The sequence below is a fragment of the Bos indicus genome, chromosome 19 (genome assembly GCF_029378745.1).
Source record: "Bos indicus isolate NIAB-ARS_2022 breed Sahiwal x Tharparkar chromosome 19, NIAB-ARS_B.indTharparkar_mat_pri_1.0, whole genome shotgun sequence".
NCBI classification, from domain to species: Eukaryota; Metazoa; Chordata; class Mammalia; order Artiodactyla; family Bovidae; genus Bos; species Bos indicus.
The window spans coordinates 10711814-10721518 of NC_091778.1; the positions used below are offsets into that span (position 1 = coordinate 10711814).

The window sequence follows — 9705 nt, forward strand, 5'->3', positions numbered from 1 at the left end:
AGCTGTACTTAATTAATATGCCTACACTCTTAATTCAAAGGGCAAAGGACTGCCCCCTTTTTTCTCTTCCTGGTCTTTTCTGAAAGCCTTGACCCTTGACTTTTTTCTATTGCCCCATTTCATCACTCTGTGTAAACAATAATGAAAACACATATCACCTCTATGGTGCTTCTGCAAAACAATAAATTGTTTTTAATTAAATGGTAACATTATCATTCTGCAAAAATGTATCCCCGCAAAAACATCCCCTGGCCCCAAGAAGCTAAATGGATGGTCACTATCACATGGATTCCCAATGAGTGGCCTGAGCTCTACTGGCAGGTCTTCCACGCCCTTGGCGGAGCTCTAGGTCAGCTGTCATTGTCAGGCTCTTCTCTCAGCTACTCCCAGCTGTTCGCTGGCTGAGATTAACCCTGCAGGGATTGCACTGCCAAACCACACCATTACATTTTTATTAAAAGAATATAATTTAGTCTTAAGAGATGGTGAGTAGGCTCTTATATTAAACTTCATTACTGAGATACTAAGATTATTTCATTATGAGGTAGTCTCAGCTATATAACTAAAAAATAAACAATATGTAATATAAGTAGTTTTTTTCTAAAAGGAAAAAACCCAAAAAAACTACTACACCAAGAACAGTGTTATACCAAGATCTGGTGTACTAAGTCTTACCAGAACATATTTTGAGGATACCAAAGTTTCACTAAAATATACACTTCTATGCTCCAACAATTTTCACAGCCTTTAAGAACATAATGAAATTTCACATATTGTTAAAAAAATGAGTATTCATGAGAAATCTTTGACATTTCTTAGGTGTACATTCCTATTTTTGTTTAGGCATACAAAAATGCATTTAAAAAAATATAAGTTCTCATTATCAAGTACCTTAAAAGAAACCACTGAATTTGAATTTCTCATACCTGTTGGATAGTAGGCTTGGGAGTACTGCGCTGAGGGTGTGTAGTTACTATATTTTTGGGAGGAGCTGACCATTGTTTGAGGACCTTGCTGAACGTGTACAGATGTGGCACTGGGCTGCAGGGTATACGTAACCTCAGTTGGAAACCTCTGTAGTACAGGAAATGGAACCCCTTTATCTGAAAAAGTAGGAGACGTTTCCACTTGTCCTGGGTGCATTCCAAGAGAGTTCTGCCATGTTCTAGGAGGGATCGGGGTCCGATCTAAACCTTTCAGAGGAAAAGTACTGTGGTTGTGGGATGAAGTCGATACGTAGGAGTAAGGAGACAAACTATCTCGCCGGAACGACCGGTGAAATTGTCCTACAGCCACTGGTCCTGCATAAAAGAGGAAGAGCACATTTACTAATTTTATATTACACCACCAGATGTAGTAAACCAAAAGTCACAAAACATACACTACTCTTCACTTGTGAATATGCTGAGTTTCCAGCCATTCTCAACACAACAGAAATTTATTGGTAAAAACAAGTTCAGAATACACAACATGAAATTACAAATACAATGCTGAAAAAATAATCAAACAAATTTTGTTTGGTTGTTAATATGATTGTGATAAGAGACAAAGTGGCCAAACTCTAACATTAAATCAAATTAAATCAAAGGTTAAATGTCATCTTACCTGTCACCTCAACCGACTGACCCAGATTTTCCCAATCTATAAACTATCAGTACTTCCTAGAAGTTTTAGAAATTCCATTTGGTCTTTTAAATCATTTAGGTATCTTAATAATAGGTACAAAAATAAGCACTCAACCATATTCATGAAAGATATAAGTATGGAAAAAATAAAAATTATCCCAGAAAAAGAAATTTCATGTAAGAAATTTCATGCTCCCTTTCAATTTTTAAAAAAAATTTAGTAACAATCTTTGCAGAAAAGTCAAGCTTGGAAACTCTGACTTGGTCATTCCTGAATCAAAAATTTTCCATGGTCTCTTTTTCTTCAGAGTATCTCTAGTCCCTTCCTAGATATCAATGGCTCTCAAACATTGATTTACATTTGAATCACCTAGAGAGTCTGTTAAAAATCCACACACTCAAGACAACAGATTCCTATATTTGCTTTTTCTTATCTTGCAAGGTTGAAAGGAATTAATCAGTGGAGATGAGGAAGAGAGAGAAAGAGCAATACTACATAATGAAGAAAAGGAAAATATAAAAGTTGCAAGCTGAACTTATTTTAAAGACTGTGGTTCTTGAAGATAAAGCTAGTCTAATTTATTCCTAGGAAGGATTTTACCTATTAAATTTTGTGGTTCACAAAGGCTTTTCAATTTGTTTTTGTTGTATTAAGCTATATCTATAAAACTATATCTATATAAATAAAATATATATATAAACTATACCTATAATCTATAAAACAGAGGGAAAGTCTAATTTACGTGCTACTCATCTGCTAAAGATGGCACTCACCTACTTTTCCAAATATTTAAATGTTATACATCTTTTGTTCTAGTATTCCTATAATGTTTGATTTCTTCTAAAGAATGAAGCATTAAGAAGTGCTCATAATCACTTCTGTTTTGGTGCTGCCTGATTCAAATTGATTTTGCTCAAATAAACCCTTAAAATTTAAAAAGAATAAAGCATTAATGCCAAAAATAAACAAATATAGGAGTTTGGGGCAGACGTGTACACACAAAATGGATAACCAATAAGGACCTATTCTGTAGCACAGGGAACTCTGTTCAATGTTAGGTGGCAATCTGGATGCTAAGGGAGTTTAGAGGCAAATGGATACATGTAGACTGAGTCTCTTTGCTATTTGCTGAAACTGTCACAACATTGGTAATTGGCTATACTCCAATATCAAGTAAAAAGTTAAAATAAGAAAACAAAAAACAATTCTGGAAATCAAGAGCTAATGGAGAAAAAAATCTAATGGACAAAAAAACTTCTCCTTCAGAAGATTAAATGTATTTAAATGATACACCTTTTAAAAACTACTTTTAAAATACAAAATAGTTTTTATGCTGACTAGCAAACACATGTATACACACTTTGAACTACCACTGACAGTTCTTTGCTTTAAGACTTAAAGAAAAATTTTTTGTTTGTGAGGTCCCAAACTGCCCATCACTTGTTTGTTTTTTTTTTCTTTCTTGGATGATAAAACTTTATATTGCTAGAGTGTCAAATAGCTCACTAACCCTTCTTTACCCTCTTTAAGGTTAAATTGTTGATGAATTTTCAGACTGTCAATAACAATAGATAATTAAAGAATACTCTACCCTGATTTCTCAAATTCAAATTTAGATCTGAATTAAAATACATTTCTACTTCTACTATGATAAATTCTGAGTGATGCCCAAATATTTAAATATTTTAGATACTGCTAATGTAAGGACACAGGACACAAATTAGAAGGACATTTGTTTTCATTTTTAATTAAGAACTAAAACACGTCCAGCTCTTATTCTTCTGTTAGAGGTTACTTCGCAGGGTTCTAGTCTACCAACTTTATAGAACATCACCTACATGTCTTTAGGACATCTAAGACATATATTTGGCAAAGCTTAAATCCAGGATCCTAAAAATGTAAGGTAGGCTGAATTTCTGTTGTTCTTTCTATTCCATCTGTAAAAGTGAATCTGAGCTAGTCAGTCCCCAGGAGAGAACTTGCCTCTTTCCCAAAACTTGGTTCTTGAGAGTTAGTTTAGAAAGCTTTAACAAATATTATGAAATAAACTGCCAATAAAAACAAGATAACAATAGCGGGCAAACAAAAACAGGAAAAACATGTGACCCTCACATTTCTTATCAAGTACAGAGGGGTGACGGAGAAGGTGATGGCACCCCACTTCAGTACTCTTGCCTGGAAAATTCCATGGGCGGAGGAGCCTGGTGGGCTGCAGTCCATGGGGTTGCTAAGAGTCGGACACGACTGAGCGACTTCACTTTCACTTTTATGCATTGGAAAGGAAATGGCAACCCACTCCAGTATTCTTGCCTGGAGAATCCCAGGGACAGAGGAGCCTGGTGGGCTGCCGTCTATGGGGTCACACAGAGTCAGACACGACTAAAGCGACTTAGCAGCAGCAGCAGCAACAGAGGGGTGACAGAGGATAAGACGGTTGGATGGCATCACTGACTCAATGGACATGAGTTTGAGCAAACTCTGGGAGACAGTGAAGGACAGGGAAGTCTGGCATGTTGCAGTCCAGAGTCTCAGAGTCAGACGCGCCTTACCAACTGAACAACATTCTCAGAAGGTGAACAGGACAACTGGCTCAATGGACCTGGGTAAAAGAACCAGGTCCTAACACAGAGGATTCTACTGCAAAAGAGAAGTATTTAAATCAGAAGCTGCAGTAGAACACAGAACACAAAAAGGAAATGAAGAAGGAGCAGTATAGTCAGGCATATAATCAAGAATTAAGCAGAATAAAAATTAGTGAGCCAAAAGAGAACCAAGGACTTAGAACATGGAGATAAAGCAAAACAAAGTTGGACCTGTATTCTTAAACTTAGAATTACATTCCACCCAAGTCAGTAACACAATTTCCTAATGAACCAAGTCTATGTTGTGGACAATCCACACCTGACATATTTTCTATACATACCAACAGGCAGGATGTATGAAATGTATGAAAACTATGATAATGGAGATAATATGAACTTATGTATTAGCTATACCAAAAAAGTATGAATTACATTTATGTTTTTCAACAAGTAATCTTTAAAATGCTGACCAACTGAATTATAAGTGAGAAAAATCAGATTCTACATAGCCCCTGTGCTTCTTCAACTGAAATGAACTCTATACTTACAACTAGGTGTAGGATAGGGCAGGGAAAAAAGAAATCGGAGAAGAGGAAAAAGTGAGCAAGAATTGGTCTCTATGTATGCATGTGTGTTTCTTTCTTTGAAGTAGTGATCCTGTTTTTCCCAAGAACACATTTTCAGTCTTTTCTCCTTATGCCCACCAGATACACAATCTGAAAAAACAAGTATCTAAATGAATGACAAGGTATTGTATCCACTGCCTTTCTCCATTTGATTCCCCACAAAAATCAATGGACATCACATGGAAGTAAGTGGCTTAATATTCCTTTAGAATTCCTTTAGAACATTCCTATGCCACTGCTACTTTTCCAACTAGTTCCTAGAACTCTAACCTAATCCCTTATCTTCTAAACTCCATAGATACACAACCTAATCCATCTTCTAAATTCCAAATGAAGATTGCTCATTCCTAACCCTGGGCTTACATTAAACTGAACACAGTGTTACTTTTATTTGTATATTTAAAATTTTCCCATAAGTGAAAAGTAAGCCAGACACTTTTCTGTTAAATCTCTTGTTAACACGATGAAAACGTCTCTATTACTCTCCTGGTTGAAGGTAAAGAATGAATTCTCATAATCATATCCTGTTGCTTTCTTGGTATGCTGCTACACATCACCCACTCTTTAAACAAGGAAAGGAAATATTGCCACCCTCACCTTCCTGGAAGAAGGGGGAGGGTATTAGAAATCCAGTTGAAAATAGTTTTAAAAGTCAAAGTACTTTTCTATCACAGAGAGTTTTTTAAGTTTGAGTAAACATAGACTTGCAAGCAAAGATGGGCAATAATAAAGGACAGAAATGGTATGGACCTAACAGAGCAGAAGATATTAAGAAGAGGTGACAAGCACACACAGAAAAACTATACAAAAAAGATCTTAATGATACAGATAACCACGATGGTGTGATCACTCACCTAGAGCCAAACATCGTGGTGTGCAAAGTCAAGTCAGCCTTAAGAAGCATCGCTACAAACAAAGCTAGTGGAGGTGATGAAATTCCAGTTAAGCTATTTCAAATCCTAAAAGATGATGCTGTGAAAGTGCTGCACTCAATATGCCAGCAAATTTGGAAAACTCAGCAGTGGCCACAGGACCAGAAAAGGTGTTTTCATTCCAATCCCAAAGAAAGGCAGTGCCAGAGAATGTACAAACTATCGCACAATTGCACTCATCTCACATGCCAGCAAAGTAATGCTCAAAATTCTCCAAGCTAGGCTTCAACACAATACATGAACCGAGAACTTCTAGATGTTCAAGCTGGATTTAGAAAAGGCAGAAGAACCAGAGATCAAATTGCCAACAATCACTGGATCATAGAAAAAGAAAGAGAATTTCAGAAAAACATCTACTTCTGCTTCATTGATTATGCTAAAGCCTTTGACTGTGTGAATCACAACAAACTGTGGGAAATTTTTCAAGAGATGGGAATACCAGACGACCTGACCTGCCTCCTGAGAAACCTGTATACAGGTCAAGAAGCAACTGTTTAGAACCAGACACGGAACAAATTGAGACTGGTTCCAAATTGGGAAAGGAGTACGTCAAGGCTGTATATTGTCACCCTGCTTATTTAACTTATATGCAGAGTACATCATGTGAAATGCTGGGCTGGATGAAGCACAAGCTGGAATCAAGATTGCTGGGAGAGATATCAATAATTTCAGATATGCAGATTACATCATACTTATGCAATGGCACCCCACTCCGGTACTCTTGCCTGGAAAATCCCATGGATGGAGGAGCCTGGTAGGCTGCAGTCCTTGGGGTTGCTAAGAGTCAGACATGACTGAACGACTTCACTTTCACTGTTCACTTTCATGCATTGGAGAAGGAAATGGCAACCCACTCCAGTGTTCTTGCCTGGAGAATCCCAGGGATGGGGGAGCCTGGTGAGCTGCCGTCTACGGGGTCACACAGAGTTGGACACAACTGAAGTGACTTAGCAGCATGGCAGAAAGCGAAGAAGAACTAAAGGGCCTCTTAATGAAGGTGAAAGAAAAGAGTGAAAAAGCTGGCTTAAAACCCAACATTCAGAAAACTAAGATCATGGCATCTGGTCCCATCACTTCCTGGCAAATAGAGAAGGAAACAATGTAAACAGTGACAGACTTTATTTTTCTTGAGCTCCAAAATCACTGCAGATGGTGACTGCAGCCATTAAATTAAAAGATGCTTGCTCCTTGGAAGAAAAGCTATGACCAACCTAGACAGCATATTAAAAAGCAGAGACATTACTTTGCCAACAAAGATCTGTGTAGTCAAATGCTATGGTTTTTCCAGCTGTTATGTATGGATGTGAGAGTTGGACTGTGAAGAAGGCTGAGCACCGAAGAATTGATGCTTTTGAACTATGGTGTGGGAGAAGACTCTTGAGAGTCCTTTGGACTGCAAGAACCAGTCAGTCCTAAAGGAAATCAATCCTGAATATTCATGGGAAGGACTGATGCTGAAGCTCCAATACTTTGGCCCACCTGATGCAAAGAGCTGACTCATTAGAAAAGACTGATGCTGGAAAAGACTGAATGCAGGAGAAGAGGATGACAGAGGACAAGATGGTTGGATGGCATCTCAGACTCAATGAGTTTGAGCAAGCTCTGGGAGATGGTGAAGGACAGAGAAGCCTGGCAGGCTGCAGTCCATGGGGTCACAAAGAGTCTGACACAACTGAGCAACTGAACAGCAACAAAATACAGACTTACACATAGAAACTTCTTTCAAAACTGAAAGACTGAAGCCAACAGTGAAAAATTCCAAGGTTGTAAACATGAGCTTTATAATAGCATTTTAAACCAAAACTGGACATTTGTACACACACAAATTTGGTTTTACCTGTGTCTAACCATTACACCTTAAATAAGCATTGGGTCTAATCAGCTACTATGAAAGAACTGTTTAGCCAATTCATTCTACCTATGAGCAATACCTGGTAAAAACAGGAAAATATATTATTATATTTTTGCTTTCAAGTTATATAAACAACGCCTACGGTTCTACACATTACTCCGGAACCTAAAATATGATCACTGTGAGAACACTTCTTCCAAGATTTCTTAGATGTGTCAATGGGTGGAAGACGGCATGGCTCATCAAGGACAGACACTCACTCAAGGTACCTTGATCACCACTTTCCCTGGGCTAGCATAACTGTTCTACATTCTCTCGGCTGCGACTGTTCCTTCCCACCTTGACCTTTGCCATATCCTCACCCTGTAGAGGAACTCTGTTCTGCTTCCTATCAGAACGCAGGAGCCAGTTCTGTTTCTTCCAGACCCAGGGCTTCAACAAAGGCCTACTTATTTTTAGGTGTTCGCTGTGAAAAGACCGGGTCTCGAGAAGATACCTGGCGATAGAGGTTTGGAGCCCACGAGGGTTCCGAGAAGACTCAAGAAAGCCAGCCTAACGCGGAGGTCCCCGTGACCGCCAGTGGACACAGAAGGGCCTCATCGTCCATGGGCCCCGTCCAGGAGAGGTGCTGGCGGGAAGGGGGGTGATGCCAGTGCCGCGCCGACTTCTCGGTAAGCACGGCTGACAGCGGCTCCCGGGCGCTTCCCTGACACCACCAAGGAAATGCCCGCGGGCGTGGCAGTTGCCCCCTCACGGCCGAGCGCCCCGCCGCTGGCCGAGGACAGAGCAGGAGGGACGGGACTCACCCTGTGGCTCCGGCCGGGGCCCCGAGGGCGGCAGCGGCGGCTCCTGGTGCTGCAGCGGGGAGGTGGAGGCAGAGGCCGAGGCCGACGTGATGAGGAGCCTCTGGAAGCGGTTGGGCGGGCGGCAGGGCACCTCCAGGCCGGCCGCCAGCTTGGCCTTGTTGGCGCTGGTGAGCCTCTTGAGGTGCACGAGCAGCTGCGGCTGGTCGCGGCGGAAGTGCGGGCTGTGGAAGTGGTGGAGCGGCCCGTCGCCCGCCGGCCCGCCGCCCCCAGGCCCCGGCCCGGGCCCCGCCGCGCCCGGCCCGCCCAGCACCACCTTGCGGAAGCCGTAGAGGTTGAGCTGGCGGATGAAGCTGGTGAAGTTGGTGGTTTTGAAGAGCTCGGGCTCGGCCCCGGCGCCCCCGACGCCGCCCCCGCCGCCGGCGCCCCCGGCCCCGCCGCCCCCGGCCCCCGCCCCGGGCGGGCTGAGCAGCTCGGCCTCGAAGAGCGGCTGGTCGATGAGCAGCCCCTCACCACGGCCGTCCCAGCGGATCGAGCGGTACCGGGGACTGTTCACCAGCCGCCACAGCTTGGCGGGGAAGTTGTTGGGATTGATGGGGGTGGAGAGCAGCGCCTCCTCCATCGCCCCGCCCGGGCCCTGGGCCTCGCCCCGCCGAGCCTGGCTCTCCCACCCCGTTCTCGATCTCCCCCCTCCCCCCTCCGCGGCCTTCGCTCTGCCCTGCCCCCTCCAACCAGCACCCCGCCGTCGCGGACCCGGGGACCGTTGGCGCACGAGCCCCCCCGCGGCGCCTGCCAGCGCGGCCAATGGGGCCTCGAGTTGCCGCTGCGCGGCAGCACTTGGCGCGAGCCGACCCGCCCCTTACACCCGCGCCACGTGCACCACGGAGAAGGTACGCTCGCTCGGCGCTCGCTCGGCGGCCTCCCGAGGGAGCCGGAGGCGCTGGGGCCCGGGGCCCGCGGGCCGGTGTCCCGTACTGCAGAGAGATCCGCTGGGGTATCCGCGGCGGAATGCGGAGACCTGTGTACTTCACCGCTACCGGCAGCGGGGCTGTGGGGCTTTAGAATTCAGGAAGTGTGAAGTGGGTGATAACAAATCCGGGCATTCTCAAAAACACATTCTATGCTCTTATTAGTCCTAACAGTTGAATTGATTGTCTCTCCAAATAAAAACGGCGATACCCTGAGTGCACAAATTGAAAAGAGTGGCATTTTATCTGTTCTGAAATATACTCTCTTCAGCCAATGCTTTGCTCAAGACCATTTACCCAAGGTGGAAAGAAAACA

At 43.0% G+C, this 9705-nt stretch overlaps 1 protein-coding gene across 1 annotated transcript in view; it reads right to left on the bottom strand.

Moving 5' to 3' along the window:
* The window catches only part of HSF5 (heat shock transcription factor 5), a 52707-nt gene extending 43630 nt beyond the window's left edge, over positions 1-9077 (bottom strand). Inside the window, exons 1-2 of the mRNA XM_019982554.2 lie at positions 8425-9077; positions 927-1301 (exon numbers count right to left, since the gene is read on the bottom strand). Coding sequence (XP_019838113.2) covers positions 927-1301; positions 8425-9043 — 994 coding nt within the window. The 5' untranslated portion in view covers positions 9044-9077. The remainder of the gene's footprint in view (positions 1-926; positions 1302-8424) is intronic.
* Between the last annotated feature and the right edge of the window lie 628 nt (positions 9078-9705).